General features: G+C 39.3%; 1 protein-coding gene across 3 annotated transcripts in view; it reads left to right on the forward strand.

Annotated features, from left to right (window-relative positions):
* The window catches only part of CSMD3 (CUB and Sushi multiple domains 3), a 601,007-nt gene that overhangs the window by 373,238 nt on the left and 203,064 nt on the right, over positions 1–24,705 (forward strand). For all 3 annotated transcript variants that reach the window (XM_028736265.2, XM_028736266.2, XM_028736267.2), the window contains 4 exons: positions 6,352–6,534; positions 7,960–8,286; positions 12,542–12,736; positions 15,248–15,386. In XM_028736265.2, coding sequence (XP_028592098.2) covers positions 6,352–6,534; positions 7,960–8,286; positions 12,542–12,736; positions 15,248–15,386 — 844 coding nt within the window. The remainder of the gene's footprint in view (positions 1–6,351; positions 6,535–7,959; positions 8,287–12,541; positions 12,737–15,247; positions 15,387–24,705) is intronic.

Consider the following 24,705-nt stretch of genomic DNA (forward strand, 5'->3'; position numbering starts at 1 on the left):
GACCATGGTCAGCCCAACTTTGATATCGTAATTTGGCTTTTGTTTGTATAAGAACATAAATCATATAAACTAGATTCTTGGGCCTTGGTTAAATGACTCCTGATAAACAGCCTGACTTTTCCCCCTTGTCTGTGTTAAATACTTTTCCCTCGCCACTGAAAGACAGTAAACATTTCTTGTAACGAAAGCTGCCCCCTTTGCAAGATGCGTCTGGTAGCTGTCTAAATAACTCCCAAGTTTTTTTTCCCTTCAAGGGCTATTTTGTTTACTTTCTTGTTTGCTCTGCCAGCTAAAGTCCTTTTATTTTATTCCTTTTCTTCCATATGTTCCTCTGGGTTTCTTTAAAGCCAGTTTGTCTTGAGTCTTTTTAGAAACATTCCTTTCTCTTTGTAAACTAAATAGGGTTGATGCTCAGGTGCCCTTAGCCATAGCAAGATCAAGCGGCTGTCTCCATGTTAGGGTTGTAAACAGTCTTCCTTAGCCGTGGAATCTCTTGACGATGTTCCATCAAAATGATACAGTCACAAGTGGATTTCATTCCTTTTCTTGTGGAGAAATGGCTAGGTGATGATGCTATCTTTCACAGAAATAGACTCAATTGAGAATCATGAGGAAATATCTATCAAATAGTTACAGAATGGAACAGAAAACAGAAGGCAGCACACTGGTACAGCTTCATAGTTAGAAACATCATACAGACCTCCTGCCTCACACTTTAATATGGCAAGGCAGAAGACTAAGATACATACTATACATAAGTACTGTATATAATATCAATTTTGTTGGCCTATTTTAATGTTTTAAAGTAACTACAGTGGTACCTCAGGTTAAGTACTTAATTTGTTCCAGAGGTCCGTTCTTAACCTGAAACTGTTTTTAACCTGAAGCACCACTTTAGCTAATGGGGCCTCCTGCTGCTGCCGTGCCACTGGAGCACGATTTCTGTTCTCATCCTGAAGCAAAGTTCTTAACCCGAGGTACTATTTCTGGGTTAGCGGAGTCTCTAACCTGAAGCGTATGTAACCTGAAGCGTATGTAACCCAAGGTACCCCTGCATTGTTAAGGGAACTTTGGCAAAACTGCCATATGGGTTGTTAGAGAAAAGTGAGCCAACAAAATTGTGAAGTCAAGCCCATGCTGTATATGGTTCATTAGCTGATCCATGTAACTCCTGGAATCCATATCTTTCCTTCTCTGCTTAATTACAAATTTGGTTTCCAGTGTGTCCAATGACAGCACATAAGAAGACAGATGATAAGTGGGTTACAGAAGGCCATGTGTTAGTGTGGTGGATTGTAGGCATTGTTTCTTAGTTTGGTCAGATGGGGCTGCACCCACTCCCCAAAGAAAATCTGGAACCAAAAAAACCCTTCTCTCTCTCAATCTCTCTGCCCCCACCTTCCCAATCAATCATGACAAACAGATCGCCCAGTTTCTCTGGAGTCCATCTTCACTCTCTGCTGGCAAACGAGCTGCAAGCTTGCACAGGCATACAATCAATCAATCAATCAATCAATCAATCAATCAATCAATCAACCAACCAACAATCACTTCATGATGTGTGTTGCCAGGTCCTACCCAGTCTTGTTGGGCGGGGATTCCTTTCTTCATAGAGAGAGGATTTAGCAATTCACATTGAAAACAGCCTGTTAGGCCTGCCAAAACCAACAACCATTTATTCGTTCAACTCTCCTTGCGATTAGCAACAACTGACCAATCAATAGTCCATAGGCCGCAGACTAGGACCAATAGTTACCTAATTTTGTATTGTGTAGGCTGATTGCCTATAACTAATAATAAGTAACCCACTGGGCTGCAAACACAGATGAATCTACAATTCATATCTTTATTTCAGTTATTGTACATACTCCTTTATGTAAATCTTACTCTCTTCATCCTGTGTAACATATGGAAATAGAGGATTTTGAAAACCGCATTTTATTATTGGTCTATCAAGAAATATTTACCCATGTAAGCAGTCTTCCATACCCATGGATATACATCATCCAACCTATGTCATGATGCTCAACCAACTCAATAAAGTGTCTGGATGTGTCTTCTTATGCAAATGATGATGCATGTTTTGGCTACTAATTGATACAGGTGGCTGGTTGTCTTCAACAGCTGTTGAAACACATACAGAGGTTTTTTTAAAATATCATTTTATAATAACTGTAATTTACAGGTATTTATTTATAATTCTGGTGATGGGAAATATGCAGAAGTTCCCCATATTCTCCACACCCCTTTGATTTGCAGCAAGCTTTTTATTGCTGTTGTAACCAGTGCCAAATGATGTTCACAGTCTGACCTGTTTTCTTTAGACAGAAGGAACTAGATGGAGCAGTTGCTTCTTGAGGGATTGAATCTAGTGATATTATGTCAAAACGCATTTGTATAGCAAATGACCATCCTGTTTCCCTGAAGCTTAAGTGTGTCACCTACACACTATGCATGCCCTCTGAGATTAATACAAGTAGTTGAAGGACAACAAAATAAAAAATAAAAAATCCAATTTCTCCATGCCTCTAAACTTTGAAATATTTTGATATAACTTGCCCTGTTATTTGCCTTTTACAGAGTTCTGTTTTTATTGAGAACATTTATTAGTGTCACTGTATCCATCAATCCCAGTATTGTCTATTTCGGAATGGATCAGAACCAAGGATAAGCTATCTATACCATACAACTAAGTTTTGTCTCATGTTATTCCAGTTATGTAAATACTTCTTACCGATGTAGGAGTAAGTTGCCTCCAAGACAAACAACAGGTTTAGTAGAATGGCAGTGTTACAAATCATTACAGTATTATTTATTGTGCTTTATAACCGGCACAAGAATACTAGTAATACCAGTCTATTTGATGGTTTTTAAAATATTTTTGTTAAGGACTTCAGTAGGATATATCTGAGTAGACATAATTAAGATTGTACTAAACAAAAAAATTCCTTCCAGTAGCACCTTAAAGACCAACTAAGTTAGTTCTTGGTATGAGCTTTCATGTGCATGCACACGAAAGCTCATACCAAGAACTAACTTAGTTGGTCTTTAAGGTGCTACTGGAAGGAATTTTTTTTGTTTTGACTATGGCAGACCAACACGTCTACCTATCTGTAACTAAGATTGTACTGTTAGTCATCTGCATACCAGATTATAGATCAGTATCTGCATTTTCATGACTTTTCAGACAAAGCCAAATATAGAGAAGGAGCTCTCTAATATACAGTGGTACCTCTGGTTACGAACTTAATTCGTTCCGAAGGTCCATTCTTAAGCTGAAACCATTCTTATCCTGAGGTGCAGTTTTGCTAATGGGGCCTCCCGCTACATGCGCTCCTCCGGCACGCAATTTACATTTCATCCTGGGGCAAAGTTTGCAACCAGGAGCAGCTACTTCCGGGTTAGCAGAGTTCATAACCTGAAGCATTCGTAACCAGAAGCATTCGTAACCAGAGGTACCACTGTATTAAAGATATACATGTTCAGCAACTTCAGGGAAATCTTTAAGTGTAGTTCTTACTCCTGCTTTTATATCGTGCTGCGGAATAATAATAATAATAATAAATCTTTTCTATTTATGTCTTTTCATAAAAGTGTGTTTTTCAAATTACTTTAGCCATAAAATAAAGTTGTGGTCCTTTGCTGCTACTTACACCCAGGAGGAACCTTGACTCAGTGGTAGGGCATCAACTCTGCAGGTTGAAGGTCCCAGGTTCATTCCTCAGCATCTCCAGGTAGGGTTCAGAGAGCCTCCTGCCTGAAATACCTGGATACTTGCTGTCAGTCAGTGTAGACAGTACTGAACTACATGGGCCAATCAGTGGTGGGGACATAGCTGTCAACTTACAGATTTGAAAATAAGGGACCAGCAGCCTCAAAAATAAGGGATCAGCAGCCAAAATATGGGATTTTCCGGGCACAGGTATGTTCAACTTCTGAGCCCCTCCGAGCCAAAGGCAGAAAGCCCAGCCAGCAGCCAAACGAAGCCTCAAGCCTCAAGGAAAACCACCGTCACCTCTCCTCTGGGAAGTGCTGAGCAAAGGCGAGTCCCCAGGCAACACAGCCGATTTGATCAGCACAAGGCATGCAAGCTCCACCCCCCCAGTTGTTCTTTGACTTCTTATTGGGTGAGCAACGCAGCCAAGCAACACAGTTGGAGCCTCCCTCCTCCTTGGCCAGCAGGGAGGGAGGGAGAGGAGCTGCTTCCTTTGAAACCCAGGAAATTTAAGGGACATCATCAATAAGGGACGCAGCGGCGCTAGGATAAGGGACTGTCCCGCCAAATAAGGGACGCTTGACAGCTATGGGCGGGGCATATGCCCATGCTGCCCAGGACGGGTGTGCCCCCAAAGGGGGTGGGGCATGCTCCCGAGGGGGGCGGGGCACAGAGGGTGCCCTCCAAGGTGTGGGATAGCTGCTCGGGTGCATGGAGCGGCGCACGCACCCTGCAGCTGGAGGCAGAGCGAGCCGCCCATGGGGGCGGAGCAAGCCACTGATAGCAGACATTCAGCGTGCCGCCCTCCCATGACTCCCAAGCCTCCCCCAGCTGTCAAAATGAAGAGGGAAGGGGGAAATGCCGCCGGCAAAGCAACGCAGCTCCCCCTTCCCCCGGTGGCTCAGGGTAGGCTTTTGGGTTGCGGGCGGGCGGCAGGCCAAATGTCACCCCTCTCAGCGAAGACACCTGGGGCCCTCCGCCCCCACCGCACCCCCCTTCGTCTGGCCCTGGGTCCAATGGTCCAGCTCAGTATAAGGCAGCTTTCCATGTTCCTATCTTCCAAAGATAAATGATTTGAAAGAGAGTTACATTAGACATCAGTCATTCTCTGACCTACTGCAGGGCAATTTCCCAATGTTTCAAAGGGAGCTGGTTCTGTCGGAGGAAAAAAAGAAAAGTTGACAACTTTTTTTCTTTATGGCGTAATGTGAAGAGATTTCCTAATACTTAATGTTCTTTGATTTAAGAAGATCACGAGGAGTGAAAGAGAAAAATGTGAGATCTCAAACTGTTTTGATTCAAAGGTTTCTGCTTCAAACGATTATTGAAGTTTAGAAGCTTAGGGGGCTCACAAACTACAAGTTTAAAATGCAAATGCATGCAAAAGGCTCCTGATGCTGTTTGGTTTATTTATTTATTAATTTATTTAAAGATAAAACAGCTTTGGGAGGAGAATATTAGGAGTAGAGAATTGCCAGGAGATTTCGTAGGGCAGATAAGGTGCTTAACCCATTGTCTGCTTGAAGTGACTATTTGAAACCTCCCTGGTCCCTGAATATATTTAGTTTTTGTTGTTCTAAACATAAATTGGATCACAACCGTTTGGGTTATTATCAGGCCATATTAATGCATACTTACAGACAGAACTTTATTCTGCAGCAATACCTGGTAACCATTTTTTCATCTGATAAACTTTACATGATCATGCGGACTTTAGTGTTTCAGTGACCTTTTTTTTCTTCGGCGGAGGCAATTAAATTCTTTGTTCAGACATGAAGCTGACTAAATATCCTTCAACAAGTCTCACTCAAACAAAAGTCATTGGTTTGTTGCAAGGAAGTAAACATTGGGGTGTCATGCATTGGACATATATTCTATGCCAGGCTTTGACAACATTGTGCTCCCCAGATATTTTGGAGTATAATTCCCATCTGGGTTGATGGAAGTTGTAGTCCAAAAACATTTGGACAGCACCAGGTTGACAAAGGCTGTTGTATAGCAATGGTGCATAATATTAACTGAATTATACATAAGTCACGGTGCAATATATTTTAAACAATATTTTGGCCAAGGGTAATTTATATTTTCTTAGATCACTATTAATAGCCTAGTCATACTCACTCATCGAATGTGCTTGGGGGAAAAGACAGCCCATGACAGATACAGACTATAGTGCTGTGGTTTTTCTTGAGAAACCTGACACCGTATTTTGAAGTCAGCGTTAGCACTTCGTTTGAACTGAAAATCTGAGATTTTTGAAATTGACCCTGTCCAAATCAAACAGATAGATATTGGTTTGATCTATTTAATATGCTTCAATTACCGGTAATGTAACAAAAATCAACAGTATTTTCCATATGAACAATTGTTTGAAAATTGTGTATATAAAAATACACTGGGAATTGGGAGTGCCTAAATCTTACTTTTTGTATAAAAGACTGAAACGTATTTCTCCCATATTTGATTGTGTACCATTTAGAAATGAGAGAGATTTCATTAGCAATTCTTAGTTTATGTATCAGTTTTCAGTTTATATCCTCACAGTCTTCCCACCACCCTTTTAGTTTTGGAGGAATGACTATTGACTATTTAATTTGCTTCTTGGGCAGTAAATTGTTTATCTGCTATTTCCACAGAGATTGAAAAAGAAAGCTGTGGGGATCCTGGAACTCCATTATATGGCATTAGAGAAGGGGATGGATTTTCCAATCGTGATGTGTTAAGGTTTGAGTGCCAGTTTGGATTTGAACTTATTGGAGAAAAATCTATCGTTTGTCAAGAAAATAACCAGTGGTCAGCAAACATACCCATCTGCATTTGTGAGTATAAACATATTTATTCCAAATATTTTAGGACAGCACATATTATTATTTTTTAAAACCCTGTTTTAATTATGATATACACTTTTCCAATGCTATTACCATTTATATTCTAAGGGCAAAGTTTTGTTCCAATAAAAGTAAATGTTGCCTGTCTTCATCCAGAATGGTGGCTGCTGTTGGGTGCTTTCATGGTGCCATCTTGTAATTTCACACAAAAGAAGTATACTTCATATCTGCATTTTATCTTTCTTATGTTCTATTTTATAGGAATTTTTAGAAGCCCGTTGCATTTCACGAAGATAGTAGTGGCTGAATTGCAATCAAGGGCATTTAAATTATTTACATATCCTTCCCCCACACCATGAATTATACATGAATATCTTTTAATACATACATAATCATAGAGAGAGATATTTTGGCTGTCAAGTATTAATATTATGCAGAGCTGAATTCACCATTTATGTAATACATTGTATAGTGTATAGTTTGTGTGTGTGTGTGTGTGTAAGAAAATACACATAAACACAAGATTATCACTCAACCAAGATTATAAATTACATTAGGGTTAGTAAAATAGCAGTATTAGGTATGAAATATTGTCTGAGCCAACAAGGAAAGCTGAAAACTATTTTGGTCCTACTTCATTTCTTATACTTATTTGTAAGCTACAAATTATCATGGCAACATTGAGCTTTTGACTGTTAATGTGCTCAGTGTGGAATTGTTCATTTGAACAGTTCCCTAAAAGTGAAAATAAATAGTACCAAATGATTAAGGACTGCTGGACATTGATAACTCATGAGACCTACTGTGATTTCAGTATAATATAACTGCCCCATTTCCCTCTTGCTTCTGCTGTTAGCAGATATCCCCACAAATTGAAAAAATAGTAGAAAATAAAATAATCAATTTGCAGCTACAGTTGTCCTTCTGTGGAAAGGGGTTTGTGCCTGAAAATCTATTCCAATGGGGGAGAAATAGTGTGGCTTGTGTACCAGGGTTGGTCGGGAGAACAGCCATCCAAATGTGCATCCATCAGAATTATCAAAAGGAAAAATTGCCTTGTTGCGTCTCTTCCCAAGTAAAGTTTATCTCAGCATTTTAAAGAATTAATTGCTAAGCAAGACATGAGCCGGAGTTGTGAATGGGTCTCATTCATTGCAAAGGCTTCTGTAGCATCGATCTGCTATGGGAAAACTGTCCTTTATAGCTTCAATCGCTTTGGAATAAGTGTGTGGCTCGGTGAGCGCATAACCTTCTGGACTTTTTGTTGTTTTCATGATGAAGGTCATTTCTTCTTCCAGTGAGAAAATGAGCAGATAACAGAAATTTAAGGATGAGATTGGAATGTAGATTTGGAACCGCCTGTATAAACTAGCTTCTGATATATCTTTTTCTAATTTCTTTCCTGGCTTTTGACAGTTCCTTGCCTTTCTAACTTCACGGCGCCAATGGGAACTGTCCTTTCTCCTGACTACCCAGAGGGATATGGAAATAATTTGAACTGCATATGGACAATCATCTCAGACCCGGGGAGCCGAATTCATCTTTCCTTTAATGACTTTGACTTGGAATCTCAGTTTGATTTCCTTGCAATTAAAGATGGCGACTCTCCTGATTCTCCAATACTGGGCACATTTACTGGGGCCGAAGTGCCATCCCATCTCACTAGTAATAGTCATATTTTGCGCCTGGAATTTCAAGCTGACCACTCCATGTCAGGTCGAGGATTCAACATCACATATAACAGTGAGTAGCATTTTAATCCACAATTAAAATTTGGATGCAAACCATTTCTATGGTACATGGTTTTTTTTTTTTAAAAAAAGAATTTAGATTTTTTTTCCACAACTATTACTAGTCAGATGCAAAAAACAGTTCCATAAGTATGGGGAAAGAAATACTTGAACCAATATTTTTTAACCTGTTCTTCTACTTTGTCAGTGTTCTGACCCAGTAACTGATTGCACATTTTGTTTTTTGTGCTTTGAAAGGAGAGGTTTGCTCAAGGATCTTGCCTCACTTCAATCTTCAGGCAGATCTTTCTGTAGAGAAATAAGTTTATGAAGTTTATGGGTGAAGCATATAATGAATATTTCCTGATTATTTTCATTTGCTCTCCTGCTCTGTTTCTTTGTAATGTGATTATTGTATGAAACAGAGTTGCTGCAAGATTATTAAGTGCTTGGTGTTTGGGGTGTTATTTCCCCTCCAGGGTTACGATATTTCATCTGTCCCTGATGAAGCTGGTATTTTAAGGTTTCAGCGCCTTGTAAATATGGCAAACAGGGTAGTTGTCTGCTTATATTGGCCTTTCTGAAAGAATATATGACTGTTGAGCTGTGGGGGGTTTTGTTTTTTTTTAACCGAGCTTAAGCAATTAATTATAATATAGGTTTACTTCTTTGCAGAAGTGACACTGGTGGCAAGTACTGTCACTAATAAGTTGTCAAAGTGTAATTGAAGAGCATTAAAGTTAAATTAGCTGTGACGTATGTCATAGCAGCTTGTAATTTAAAACTGCTTGTTTGCCGCTAGTAATTCTCCTCCTTTTTGCTTACCACGTTTTGCCAGGTTTATCTGATTCTAAATGTAGACCCAAATTAAGACACAGTTCTTCTCTTCCCAGGGCACTTTATAAATTAATTTTCAGTAGGCCATCTTTGTTCTCAAGTTTCATTGAAGTTTGCATCTATACATGTTTTGAATCTGTTTACTTTTGAAAAATACAGCAAAATCTTCTGGAATTTGAAATGTTTTTTTTAGAAGATTAACAGACTGATCCTTTGCAGTTTTATATAGTTGTGAGTCCTCTTTTGTACAAGTAAGCATTATGCAGGATTGCAGACTCAGTTGTATTTATATTCACAGCTTTCATGAAAGGGAGAGAAAGTACAGAATACAAGGTGTATCAGTCTATATGTTAGTTAATGGAGTATATATGTACCAATGGTACTGTGACTGGATCACGATGAGGAACAGTGTGGCCTTGGTTTATCCTAAGCAACAGTGCTTCTGGTTAAAGACATACGATATGATTATATAATGACCTTTATTTCTGTGCTGAATTTGCAGGGAGCCAACAGTGCACACATACACACTGCCCCAGAATAATTTATATTTCTTTAAATACACTGGCTTGATTTCAGCAGTGTCCTCCTGTTCACAGAAGAGCTTGAATCCAATGGAGCCTGCCAGTTAGATCTTTCTCATCAGCTGTTTACACTACTTCTCATGCTCCCATGCTCCAGAGCAGATCTGTGTGTGTATATGCAGGGAGCTGTAGGATGATGTGAGACCAGAGAACTCACTTTATCAAATGTGATGTAGCAAGTGGCTGCTACGGAGGGGACCTTTTCAGTGGTGGCATCCTTTTTAGTGCAATCCGCCCCCCACCCCCACCCCAGATAGGCTTCTCTGTGTCATGGAAAGTCTACTCCAGGGGTCAGCGACCTTTTTCAGCCATGGGTCGGTCCACCGTCCCTCAGAACATGTGATGGGCCGGACTATATTTTGAAAAAAAAGAAATGAACAAATTCCTGTGCCCCACAAATAACCCAGAGATGCATTTTAAATAAAAGCACACATTCTACTCGTGCAAAAAAACCACTGATTCACGGACCACCCAGGGGCCGGATTGAGAAGGCGATTGGGCCACATCTGGCCCACGGGCCTTAGGTTGCCTACCCTGGTCTACTCAATATTGATCCAGAGTAGATTCCAATGTATAGTTAGCAGAGTAACAACTTAAACATGTTCCAGGATCCCCCCCCCCCAATAATAGACCAGAGGCAATTGTATTTCATCCAGCAGAGCTTTACTGCTACTGAAGGCAAATGAGCATAATGGTCACAAATCCAGTACATTCAGGATTTGCACTGTTCATAAGAAATCCATTTGCATCAGACTTAACTTAAACTTACAATAACTTATAAGAAGTTGAAACCTTAAACCAGCATACTATGTACAGAACCCCACACCAGAAGGGAAAGAGATAGAAAGAGAAAATGAAACCCAGGCTCCTTCTGGCCTTACTATTATAGTCAGCATGACCTTGTCAGAAAGAGATAAGAGAACCAGTTTAAACCAGCCGTACTTAGCTTCTCTGAAAGAATAACCCAATCATCATGAACCTTCTGCTTGTTTCTTTCACACAGAGAAGCTTCCAGAACCCTCTTGATTTAAGTAGAATAGAAAAGATCAGATCAATACATTCTGTACTAAGAAATGCAAGCTGACAGTCTGACATTGTGGGTATTTTGGTACCAGGTCAAGACTTAAGAATTTTCTAGGCTTTTCCATTTTAAAATACTTTACTGCTTTTTAAAAAGTCTATCCATTAATGGTGTCTCCTGTAATTATTTTTATATTTTTTAATAATTTTATAATTATTTTATTTTGTGTATTTTTTTAACTGTAAACAGCTCAGAGAGTCTTGGTTATTAGGTGGTATATAACTCTTATAAATAAATAGTAATTATTCCATTCAGTGAACAAAACTCAGCTCTTTGTTTTCTGAATTCATTCAACCTTTCTTTTCTGAATTCATTGTTTCCCAAATTTAGTCTCCTATGCATCCACATAAAAAAAAAACAAATCTAACCATACTTTTTACTCAGTGGCCAGTTGATACATTAATATGTATTTATTTGTACATTTTGCATAGTCTACATTGTTGCCATTTTTGTGTGATGATGGTTACTTTTCTCACATTGTTTCTCCTTGGACTAGACTCCAATGCAACAGTAACTTTACATTACTTTACCTTATTAATTTCTTTGCCTTGGCGCCAGAAAAATCAGAGTATGTGGACGATGGCATACAATGCAGTCCCTCCCGCGTGCCTCTTCTGGCTATGGAAAATTTCCTATTAAAATCCTTATCTTTCTAGTGGTCTGACTTTTCTAAGAGACGCTTTGAATTGTCAAAGGCTGAAGACAATTGCAAAAGCTTTCTTAAGCTGCCCACCATTGTTTTCTTTCTTTCCTTCTCAAGAGAGGTGAAAATGGTGCATTTTTTGGGGAAACAGGAATAGTCACTAGTTTAAAAAAGGATGAACTCTAGCAAAGACAGATTTTTCAACAGCTTGTTACTGCCTGCAAGCCTCTTGACTTTATCAGCAAGTGACTTTCCCTATTATGTGCTCCATCATATGAATCTGAGCACAGAGGAGCAGGAAAAAAAATGTTAATGGAAGACATTTACTGAACTCTCTTTCAATAATCAAAAGGATGTGTTTCGAACCACAATGTACTGTCACAAAATGCTAACCTACTTGTAAACAATTATAGGAATAATGAGTCATACTAAGTTAATGATATATACACTGCATATATGTTTCTATCTGAACTGCCTTCAGTATTACTGCCATATCCAAAGACTAACAGGGCAGAAGTTAAGGTGGCGACACAATTTTTGTGTTCCATTTCTTTTTTTAAAAATCGTATTTTCCCTCTCACTGGAAAGAACGAGGAGGGAGACTTAGATATGCTCAGGATCATTCTAAATTTATTCTATATCATTTTTGTTTGATGATATAGAAATGCAAAATACTTCCTTTCTATAGTTGCCATGCTTAGGGTTTGTCTAAACTTGGTATGTATTCCATAAGTTCCAGTTATTCCATATGACAGGTGCTCACTATTGGTAGTTTCCAGAAGCAATTGGAAACATTTTTGTTAAGACAATTTCCATCTGGATGAAAAGGTTTTCATTTTGAATTGTTTTTAAACTGATCTTTTGTTGTTATTTTGTACTGTTTTGAAAACCATTTTGAGCTGTCCTTACGTTGTATTTGTAAATTCCATCGAAACACCTATAAAAGGCACATATAATTATCATTCCAAAGAGATACTGAAAAGGACTTTCCTTAATCTGGAAACTGGGGGGGGGGGGGGGGAGTTCAGTGGAACATGTAAAGTCTGAGCTGAATAGTGCTTCCTAATGTATCTGGAAATCTGAAAGGCTTATATATTACCCCTTTCCTCTTTGTTTCTATTTAAAGCCTTTGGACACAATGAGTGTCCGGATCCTGGTATACCAATCAATGCACGGCGCTTTGGTGACAATTTTCAGTTGGGAAGTTCAATTTCTGTCATTTGTGAAGAAGGCTTTATTAAAACTCAAGGAACTGAAACAATCACTTGTGTATTGCTGGACGGGAAAGTTATGTGGAGTGGACCTATCCCAAAGTGCGGAGGTAGGATGGATATCTTGATTAAGTCTGTTTAGTTTTATCATATATTTATAATTAATTATGTATATGTTGAGTTGATGGTCTATATCAGGCATCTCCAGACTCGGCCCTCCAGATGTTTTGGGACTACAACTCACATCATCCCTAGCTAACAGGAGCAGTGGTCAGGGATGATGGGAATTGTAGTCCCAAAACATATGAAGAACCAAGTTTGGCCATGCCTGGTCTATATGTTATGTGTGTTTGTCTCAATTATGTCTACCGTACTTGCTTCTCCCTTGCTCCTGTTTATTTAAAATACAATTTACATCATTAGATGGCATCCTTCAGGTATATAGATATTTAATGTTTATGCTAAGAATTTTTTTGTCATGTAATATTTTGTTGTCAATTGTAGCAACATTTTTCAAGTCCACTCAATGCTACTATCATAGTAAATGTGGCTTACAGGCATTCATTATACAAGAAGCTTAATGCATGATGGACATTTTCATATGATAGCATTCCCTGTGGGTTGGAAATTTTTCCAAGTGAATTGACTTTCAGTTGTCTATCATAACAGGTAAATGTTATTATAGGGTTTTTAAAGAAATGTGTGGAGAAACATTACATTTGCTTTGTCAGAAAAAAAAATCTAAAATATTGGTGATATCATATTGATATTTTAAAATCTATGTCATCTTGATATTTTACGACCTTGATATTTTACTTTTTAGGGTGGTGGTGCTAGTTAAACAAACATCCAAAATATTGATTCCAATATTTGGAACATGCTAATAATTGTACCCCTTATTTTATTTTATATAGTTTTGAAGGCTAGTATTATCAATAGCTAATCATGCTTAGCCCCCTTCTCAATATGCTCTTTTGAGGCATATTTGGATTAATGACACATGTCATTAATCAGACTGTGTTCTTAGTAGTAGCTTTAATCCTCTCTTTAGGGCAATGCATTCCTTCTCTTTTGGTGTCGCACAAGTGTCCATTCTACATAGAGCTATTTCCAATTATTTTATGACATTTCTGGACACTACAGTCCGTGAGAATATTGAGAATTTCTGATGCAGTCAGCGGAAATAATCCATTTAACTTCAGCTCTGTGTTACGGAGTTCTTTCTACAAGGATACATATTTACCTGTACTTGTTCATAAATGGACCAAATTTACCATGTATGTGGCACAAATTTCACCTATGCTTTAACTGCTACGTCTCTGATGGCACTTCAGGGGCATTAACACAAGCTAGGGCCATGAAACACATTTCATAGATAGTTTAGATACATTATCTCAGCAGTCTTTATAATGACCTGTCAAAGCAGATCATTATCACAATCTCTATGTTGAAGAAAGGCATTGAGGCTGGGAGATAATGGTTTATCTGAGGGCCAAACTGCATGCTACTTATGTATAATGATAGCTCATTGCTCCTTTTGGAATATGAAAGCCACTTCAGGAGGGGGAGACTGAAAACATGGATGGAGTAAGTAGGAGAAAGAATTAACCTTCCCATGAACTAATTCTTCCCTTTTCAAAACCACTACTTACAAATGGTTTCCTATCTCTGCAGCATTTAAAATGTGTTTGCTTTCACAAACATGCAGTTTGAATCCCATAATGGAAAAGCTACAACAGAGGGCTATTTTGGAGCAGATAAATGGTATGCAAACAAGAAAAGGCTGCTGGATCAAGCTCCATGACCCCTCTAATCCAGCATCCTGTTTTCACAGTAGCCAATGATGATGATGATGATGATGATGATGATGAATTAAATGCATATCCAAAGATCACAGGGCAATTCACAACACAAAACTACAAAATGCCAACACAAAATACATAATAAAGCAAAAACGGATGCCTGTGGGAAACTAGCAAGCAGGATTTGATTACAAAAATATTCTCCCTTCCCGCGGCTTCCAGTCACTGACATTCAGAAGCATTGGTGCTTCTGACCACAATGGCAGAGCATATCCATCATGAATAGTAACCATTGATAGCCTTGTTCTCTATGAATTTGTCCAATCCTATTTTAAAGCCATCCAGGTTGGTGCCCATCACTGTGGACGTGAGTTTCATAGCTTAACTAATACACTGGGTGAAGCAGGTTAGGAAAAGGTTAAGTCTCTCCCTCTCCCTCCCCCCCCCCATTTCATTTCTCTCATTTGCCTCCTCCTGAAGTTGCTTTTAATCACCGTTATACATTATCTAAGCCGTATTGTGGTCCTCAGTCTATCTAGTGGGTTAACAGAAGAGGTGAAATTTGAACAGAGGACTTATTGGTCCACAGGTGAGTCTCTAAGGCTGTATGCTGCACAAATAGATCTGTTATTTCAGTGTTTTAGCCTGTGTCTTGTGAAAGCTCCAGATATGGACCACCAATATTCCTACAGCCACAGGGCTATTTTATACACTGACGTGCAAACACATTTGTTGTATCCTTTATTTCTGAATACTGTGTGAAAACTGCGGCAATTTCAGCCTGACAGCAAATACAAGTCTTTGTTTTCTTCTTTTCAGCTCCCTGTGGTGGGCATTTTTCTTCTCCCAGTGGAGTTATCCTTTCTCCAGGCTGGCCTGGGTATTATAAAGACTCCTTGAATTGTGAGTGGGTGATTGAAGCTGAACCAGGACACTCTATCAAAATTACATTTGAAAGGTCTTGACAAAAGCTTTTTCTCCTTATATTTCCACTTTTTACTGATAAACTGGAGATATTTGTTTCCACTGTCGTATAAATAGAAAACTAACCTTCATTTGGCACGCACTATTTCCCCTCTTGCTTTTGTTTAATTGAGAGTCTCTTGAATCTTTGAGGGGTATTGGAATGTAAGCCCATTTCATGTCATTGCTTCAGTTGGTTGTAGAGTATTACTGGTGTTATCAGCAGGCTTCACCAGCTTTCGGTTTCAGATTTCCCACCACTACCACATGTCCCAGAACCATAGTGGTAGAGCAGCCTTCCCCAGCATAGATATTTCATGTTACAACTCCCATAGCCACTGACCAATTGCCATGCTTACTAAGGCATCAGTTGCAGCTGTGTTGTCATTCTAGCCACCTTTTGCATCCTCAGCAATGTTTTGGACCCAGCATAGTAAGTTACAGGGCATTGTGTGGGGGGGCGTGTGGAAGGGACATTGGGAGGGAGGGTAGTGAGATGGTGGCTGCCACATACAAAAATTGCCAGGGAATATTTGGGGACCATTCTGTGTAGTAGCCTGTTCCGGTGAGCGTTTGTTAAGGCTGCGACCAGCGGGACTGTTGTGGTGTCCAGCCCGCTTCCGTGCGTCAACCTGCTTCTCCCGGCTACAGCAGAGTAACTTGTGCAGCGTGTGCTCGTGTGGAAGAATCTCAGCCATGCAGTAAAACACACGTACAGCAGCTTCTCTGTTCTAAGAAGCGTTTATTGTACAGCAGTAAAACAAATCAGCCAGGAGAGCGCGATGGCATGATGCTTCTCCTGCTGCAGCAAAACAGAAAGTAAATGTTCACATAACAAAGACCTGAACACCCCCCCAGTGACAGGACACCCCCCCCCCCAGTGACAGGACGTAACTTCCCGAGCTGTTAACCCTGTAAGCTCTGGGTACCCTCACTTAGTCTTATTTTGGGAGGGGGGTGATAAAACAATCAGAATTTTTCCTTTGAGAAACTTCTAGCTGAGCACTGTTATGAATGGATTATGTCTGATGACCACCACTAGGGCCTCTACTGTGCCACTGAAGATATGGGCAGTCATGATGTTGATGGTATTTCTTTCAACAGTAGCCAATGTAAACCTTCCCAGATAGGGTATTGAGGTGGTGGAGCAGTGGCAGCAATGGATCTGCTGGATCCAAAGTTGGCCCGGTGCCAGGTGTGGAGCCTAATCCATGCCCCTCTGCTCCCAGAAATGCACCCAAACTCACCCCACCTCTTCTGAACGGACCAGAAGAAAGTCAACAGGACTTTGGATGAATCTGTAGCCTTTCTGCTCTGATTGTTCCCTGAGCAGGGTTCCTTGAACGTTTTAAAATGTGTTGGTTTTAATTATGTTCATTCTAAAATGCTGGTAATCTATGGGCCCCTTCGGCAAGAGGCATTCATTTTTGAGAATGAGATCACAGCTGTGGAAAAGCAGGGCAATGAAATGAATAAATAGAGCTGCATTAAGGTCTATGCATCAAGATTGCGAAACTTGTAAATTATTGATCTGCCTAACTTTTAAGACATGCTTGCATAATTACTTCATAAGAAGAAAACAATGGTTTTTAAAAATAATATATTTCAAGCTGGAAGAGGAACAATATTGCTCTGAATAATACACCAGCTTGCAGAGTTCTTCTTCTTCTTTATTAATTCTTTAGTAATGTACCTCATTGAACCCACACCCCCCCCCCAACAAAACAGCAGGGTTACACAATCCTGTGGACATCAAAGCACAGAAGGGGCCCAAGGATGTGCTTCCAAGTGAAGATGGTTCCATTTGCTAGTCTGGATTTCCACAGATCTGATTTAGAGAATGCAATGTAAAGTTAAAAGCCAAGCACAGAACGTGACAGCAAATGTGGGGTGGAAGCAACTTCAAAAAAGAAAACTACCATGAAATTAAAGAGCAGGCATGTGTAGGAAGTGTGGCAGCTAGGTGTAGTTGCCCTGGATCTCAGAAGGCAAAGCTGGCTAGAGGTCTCTGCTAGGGACTGGCTGCTTTTTGAATTTTTGTTTATAATTTTATTCTACCGAGACTCCCAAGTCAGGCCTCAGACAAGCTTCGCACGGGCCTGCTAAAGAGCATTTAATAGATGTCTGAAAAGCTAAAAATAGAAGGAACCCACAAGGCCTCCAAGGGGAAGGGACGTCATAATCTCAGTGTCATCAGGGAATCTTAGTGCCACAGTTAAGGGCAGGACCACAATCAGAGCCTTAGTTGCTGATTTTCCTTAACTGGCAGGCCGGCTGGTATGTGAGCAGCTGGTTCATGAGATAACCAAGCCCCAAGCCGTTTTAGGCGTTAGGCGCTTAAACCAACACTTTAAATTGAGCCTGGAACCAATTTGGCAGCAACATCCCAAGAATCATTTTAGTGTAATTGAAAGACTGCTTGGTTGCGATGTCTAGCTGGCAGCTGTCATCAGCTAGCTCCTAAATCCACCTGCAGCTACACTGGTCACCTTCAACTAAAAGGAGGAATCTGTAACTAGGACTATATCAGTTGCCAGTGCAATACAGTATGTTGCGAAGCGGTGTCAACGGGGTCCCCATTTTGTTGTTGTCCTCATCTTCAGAACTCTACTTGATGGAAGCTGAGGCTGATTTTTTGGATGACTTGTCTTTAGACTGGGGTGTGTTTATCTGTATCTGTTATTAGGAACAAAGGAAGCAGCCTCATACCAAGTCAGGCAACTGAACCATCTGATTCTGTACTGTCTATTGACTGGCTGTGACTCTTCAGCCATAACTGGAGATTCCAAAGCTTGAATCTTCTGCATGCAAAGCAGGACTTTTCCCACTGAGCTATGGTTCTCTTTCTTTTCGTCATCTTAATATTTCTCATCTGTGTTCTTTTTCAGTTCTCTTAGAATTCTCTTTCTCATCCTGTCTGCCATACTTTCTCCTCCTTAAAAAAAAAAAAAAAAAGAATATTTCCTCCTGTTAGATTTTCATCCCTCAACTCCTCCAAAAGGGAAGAGTGACAGAAATAAGATAAATTTCTAAAAAAAGAAACAATGACCAACTTTTATGAAGGAACCTTGACATTGGGATTGAGACTAAGTTAACAGACTTTTTTCAGTGAGATTTGCCGTTTCTCATTTCATTCAATGGAAACAAAGTTCAACGAAGTCTTGATCCAATCCATGCTTTATAAAATATGCACTAACTTTTTATATTCTGTCCTTAGTACCCATTTTTCTCTTGCATAGTGCCTATACTTTGTGAGCCTGCAGGAATTAACTGAGGGGACTTCTTTATTTATTTATTTATTTATTTATTTACTTACTTAATTTTCTTTAAATGCTGTAAATAATAATAATATGTAAGTACAAAGTCCTAGCCCCTAACTTTGAGGAGAGCACAACATCTCCAACAGGGAACTCTCAGAATGAATAAATCCACACAAATTGTGGTTTGTCGGTATTGTATGTGAAGAGACCCTTACTGAATCAGTGTTGGGACCTCCCAGTATAATATGACCTATACATCTGAACAACAATATTTCTGTACTACCTATGAATGGTCCCACCATCTAACTTCAGTTGTATGATTTGAATAGAGTCCCATAACATGTCTAACAGATAGGGTTTTAAATGGTAGTTTATTGGTTCCTGGTAGCTCTTAACTCATCAGTTTGTTTTGCCTTCTACAAGAAAGAGGCAGAGCTGACAGTACAGGTTAGCTACTCAAGCACAGGTCCTTCTCGATCAGCCTTCCCTAACCTGGTTCTCTCTAGATGTTTCAAAATACAACTCCATTAGCCCCAGCCAACATTTTCAGTGCCCAGGGATGATAGGAGTCATAACCCAAGACATCTGGAGGGTACTAGGTTGGGGAAACTTGTTCTCAATAATCTTCCGCACCAATCATTTCCTTTAGAGACTCCAGTTCTCAAACACTGCCACTCCTGCCAGAAACTCAGTTAAGGCAGCTGTTTTGTTAATCTGTTTAGTATTAAGTGGCTCTAAACTATTGTAGGCCTATCACTGTCTCTGATGTTAAGTAATTGGCTGAATTATCCAGATTAGCTGAGCTCTGAAAGCTTGCTAAGTAAGGGCTGATTTGCATTTTCATTAGTTTTCAGAACCTCCTTTCGGGTGGCATGAATCACACTTCTGATTCTCTTTCAGATCTATCATTCAAAATGAGGGCTCATGGAGCAAAACCTCAATGAGATTTGTAAACTCTGCAGGTCCAGGTCATGCTTATTCCCTCTGGTATGCCAGCAATAGCAATGACTAGATCTGTTGAATGTTGCAAACCCTCTTAGAGTCTGATCGGAAACAATTGCAGTGAGGAAAAAAGAATTAGCACTTTTTATCTTAATGTGATGTTGAAGACTAATTGTTACAGCATAAACGCAAGCAGTTAATCATCTCGTTGCTAAGTACTGCACCACACTAATGAGCTTAGACCTTGCACATCATATCGTTAATTTAAGTTATTTCCCAGAAATAGCAGTTTATATTTCAAATATGCTTATAGCTTGACTTCCTTCAGATATTTCCCTGTTGCTTGGATACTCAATATTGCCTACTCATGAGAAAAAAATAAAATGGGCCTTATATTTCTCTATAATTAGTGAATAGTTAGCTCCCCCACTAATTTCACAAATTGCACTCAAACAATTACCAGGTGTTAACGATTTGGTTGTAACCACTTTGTGAACGGGTTATTTATGTAGTCCTGCCAAGTAGTAAGTGTAATCTTACCAGACGGACATGTGTGATAATGTCGGTAGTAAACTTCTTGTCTTCACCCATCCCTTGATTGATTATTCTGGGTGGAATTCAATGTCTTGCTGGGCCAATCATTCCATCAACTCAAGCATTTTAGCTTGCCAAATGGAATGACCCTCCATGGAATGACCCTCCCTATCCTTTTGTTGTTCTGGAGCTTCTCCTGACTGCACCAGAGCCAATTTGGGTTTCTGTCAGCAGCACTATGGGAGAGAAGAATGCAGAAAGCCCAACCGTATTAGTGGAAGTCCTTGCGCAGGTATTAGTGGAAGTCCGTGTGGAGACTTCCATTAGTGAGACTCATTAGTTGAATCTGATCCTATCATTTTAGCTATGTTGTTCATTGATTTGTTTGTTTCTGGGAAAGGGTTCACTCTTTAATCCTGAACCATTTAGTAATTTACCACAGTTAGCTTGGCAAAAACAAGTCATTCTCTCTCAGCGGTCTGTTAACCAGGTACAGACTTCAATCCTCTACACACACTTAGCAGGGACCGCTAGAGTGATGCAACCACACTTGCTTTCATCTGGTTTTTTTGTTGCTGCACTTCAAAGGTGTTTAGGGTGGAAACAGTAAACAAGACATAATATTATGCATGATGTGGCTAAAGTGGATAAAATTACGCTTTTCTCTCTCTCTCATAATACTAGAGCATGAGCCATCTGGTGAACCTAATTGTGGGAGATTCAGAACACAGAAAAAGAAGGTCTTCTTTGCATGGCACTTAGTTTAACTGTGGGTTTCGCTTGCACAAGAAGTTGTGATGATCACCAGCTTAAACAGCTCTGAAAATGTATTCTGCAAAGCCATGACCATATGATGTCTTCAGGATAGGAGGCGACATGACTCTGAATGCCAGTTGATGGGGAAACAACAGAGGGAAGAAGGTTATTGCCCTTATGGAGGCTGAACTAGATCAGCCTTTGGTCTCACCTAGCCAAGCTTTTCTTATGTTCTTTGCTTGTTTGTTATGACACACTGGCATTTACTTAGCATAATGCCCTAAAGATAATAATAATAATAAAAATAATATATATTATTTATACCCCGCCCACCGGGCTGGGTTTCCCCAGCCAGTCTGGGTGGCTTCCAATGAAATATTAAAATACAATAGACTATTAAACATTAAAAGCTTCCCTAAATAGGGCTGCCTACAGATGTCTTCTAAAAGTCTGGTAGTTGTTGTTCTCTTTGACATCTGGTGGGAGAACGTTCCACAGGGTGGGTGCCACTACCGAGAAGGCCCTCTGCCTGGTTTTCTGTAACTTGGCTTCTCGCAGCAAGGGAACTACCAGAAGGCCCTTGGCACTGGACCTCAGTGTCCGGGCAGAACGATGCGGGTGGAGACACTCCTTCAGGTATACTGCACCAAGGCTGTTTAGGGCTTTAAAGGTCAGCACCAACACTTTGAATTGTGCCCAGAAACGTACTGGGAGCCAATGTATATGATAAAGATTGCTCAAAGATGATAGAAGATTGCTCAAACTTAAGAATGGTGTACCATAATCAAAATATAATCATTCATCGGAAGACTTAGGGTCAAATTGTCAGTCCAGCTAGGACATATGAGAGAGTATATATGCTTGAGAAGCATCCATTGTTCATGTAGTTATTTCCTTTGATAAATGGTTTCTGCTTAAGAAGTTCAGAACAGCATGACACTGTGTGTTATACAGTAGGATTGAATCTGCATCAAATGTGAACTGTTCCTCGAAGGACAGAACAAGAAACTTGTGCAAACCCTTTATCTCAGGATCACTTCTTACGTTGCATTTTTGTGCAACCAGATGGGTTTTTCTGCATCAATATGTGCTTATTTTGTATAATGGAAGTGCATTCTGTTTTTGTAAAAGTAAAATAAATCTGACATATGTTAAGGAGGCTGCCTCCATCTAAAGCAACTGCATTGACTGGACCACTAATTTAATGTGAATGACATATATTTTTATAACAAAAAAAAATTCCTTCCAGTAGCACCTTAAAGACCAACTAAGTTAGTTCTTGGTATGAGCTTTCGTGTGCATGCACACTTCTTCAGATAATGGCAGACCAACACGGCTACCCATCTGTATATATTTTTATATGCTGAGTTGTAATGCAGAGTGGTAATATTAGTGAAACATGAAAAGTATGTTATTCTTCTATAGTAGTGTTGTATTCCTTCCAGAAAGAAGACATATACAATGGTATGCCTTTTACTGAACAAACACAAGTATTCCTATGTCTTTCCCACCCCAGGGGGCTGTGGAGGGAATACTCCTGAGCTTGCTTTCAGATAGATAAAACCTTGCTGATTTGATGGCAATTATAGTGGCCTTTGGTGGAAAAATAATTAAAATGTTGCTATGTTTGAGGGGAAGGTGGGAAATGGATGGAATCAGGTGATTTCTAAAGATGTAGCATCATCTTAAAATATTGCCGCACAGTTTTTAATAACATGCATATATGGTTGACACTATGGCTGTGTAGTAAACCACTATAAGCTGTGGCTGGTTTGAAATGGAAATGGATGTTTTTTATCTCCTCTGGTCACACAAGAGGACCAAGAGGAAAGCTTGGGGAGGAAGACCATGCATATAATGCTAAGCTATGGTTTATTGTTATTTCAAAACAATGTCTAGGTGGGTCCAATGCAGACGTATAGTTTCACCATGTTTCCAGTTATACAGTGAAACCATGGTTAAGCTCTGCACCAGAGGCTCTGTATGTGGTGATACTAGCAGAAACCTGCCTTCCACCTGGAAACCGAAAGTTTGGATGATGTTGATTTTATATATTATTGATTTTGTACCCTCAGAAACTGTGTTTTCCTAATACAGATAATAGTGCAATTATAATAAATTCAAACCATGCTTTGCAAATCTATTTTAAAGAATGGTTTCACATAATAACTTGTAGCCACTTCTTAATCATTAGAAGTAATGCTTAATCACAGTTAAGAAAAACAAGCCATTTTAACTACTGCCTGGTTAGTGTTCCTTACATGTCTTTAAAAAAGAGAAAGATGAGCGAGTTGGACTCAAGGGATTCAAGATGGTGCATTTTTTTCATACTCCACACACTGTACAGTTACAAAATAAGCCACCATTTTGAATTTTGAGATATTACAGAAGCTTCCCAATGTTAACTTGGGCATCACTTGGCATCACAAGTTTGCACTTTTATCACAAACTACATTTTTCTTTTTGTTAGCCTATTGTGTTCCAAGTTTTGTTTCTAAACTGGAAAAAGCATTTTTCGTTCTGAAAATAAAGCCATTAATAGCCCGCCATTCTGTTGTTCAAGACACAATTGCATTAGGACTTGCAAGCTGCTCTAGTTTCCTGTAAATTTATGATCAGTGTTCAATCTTTTGCTTTTGAAACCAAGTAAAACTCAATCTTGCTTTTGAACACAATGAATGAGTGGTCAGAAGGGATTGTTTTATCAAGACTTTATAGTGTTAATTAATACATAATCTTTAGAATTGTGAGCTTTGGGCTACATTATTATGACCAGTGGTTTTGATAATGAATCAGATGTTTTCCAATATCTAAAACATAGGAAAATAAGAAGGACTTCCAAGAATAGAATGACTTTTTTAAAAGAAATTATTTCTAATGGAAGTGACATCTTTGAATATATGCCTTGCCGCTTTCCCCCTTCCTTCAGGAACTTAAATTAATATTTCTTTCAGGTTTATTTTGTAAGTGATCCAATACAAAAGTCATAAGGTTACTGTATATTGTGCTTTGACTGAAACAATGACTGTTTAAACATGAGTATTTACCAAGATGCTTCTCTTCATATCTTCATAACAACAACAACAAAAATCATTTTATGCCAATTCTGGTGGTTTTAATGGAAGTAGAAGTGAGCAAGTAGTGCAAGGACTGCAGCATTAAAGATGTGCTAAGTTTCTATTGTTACAAATGAGGATGGGTTGAAAAATGCAAGTATTTGGTGCACATTTTAAAAATTTAGGGCTAACTTTTGTATGCTGCTTGCTTCTGCTTTGGCAACTGTACAAGGAAAGCTCTTTAGGGGACCAGGCTTAGCAGAGGAACCACAGGTTGCAAAACCTTATATGAGCTATGGGAGATCAATGTAATAAAATATGATTTTGCATAGTTAATGTCCTTGCAATATCATGGGTAGAGACAATGATACAAATATTGAGGACACAGCTGTAGAAACAGCAAATTAGCAAGCTGTATATTCAGATACAATTTAAAGAGGGGCCATTTGCTCCACCACGAGCATATGATATAACTGTTTAATCTGTAAATAAATAACTAATCATAAATAAACCTTTTCCGGTTTAACGTCTTGAACAACTTCGGAAATGTAGAAAGCCCTTTGCTCAGAGAGCAGTAGTAGAACCGACCTGTTCCTTTCCTACACACACCCCTCTAAAAAACGTTCAGAAAAGGCCATTCATAGTAGAAGTGAAAGTGACAAGGAGCTGAACTAAAGCATCTGATGGGGGTGTTTCATAAATTGGGGAGGAATATTGTTAGTTCCCCTCTCCCCAAGGCTTTGTGCATTATTCATTCTCTGCTGTG

This window comes from Podarcis muralis, chromosome 8 (assembly GCF_964188315.1).
Source record: "Podarcis muralis chromosome 8, rPodMur119.hap1.1, whole genome shotgun sequence".
Classification (NCBI taxonomy): Eukaryota; Metazoa; Chordata; class Lepidosauria; order Squamata; family Lacertidae; genus Podarcis; species Podarcis muralis.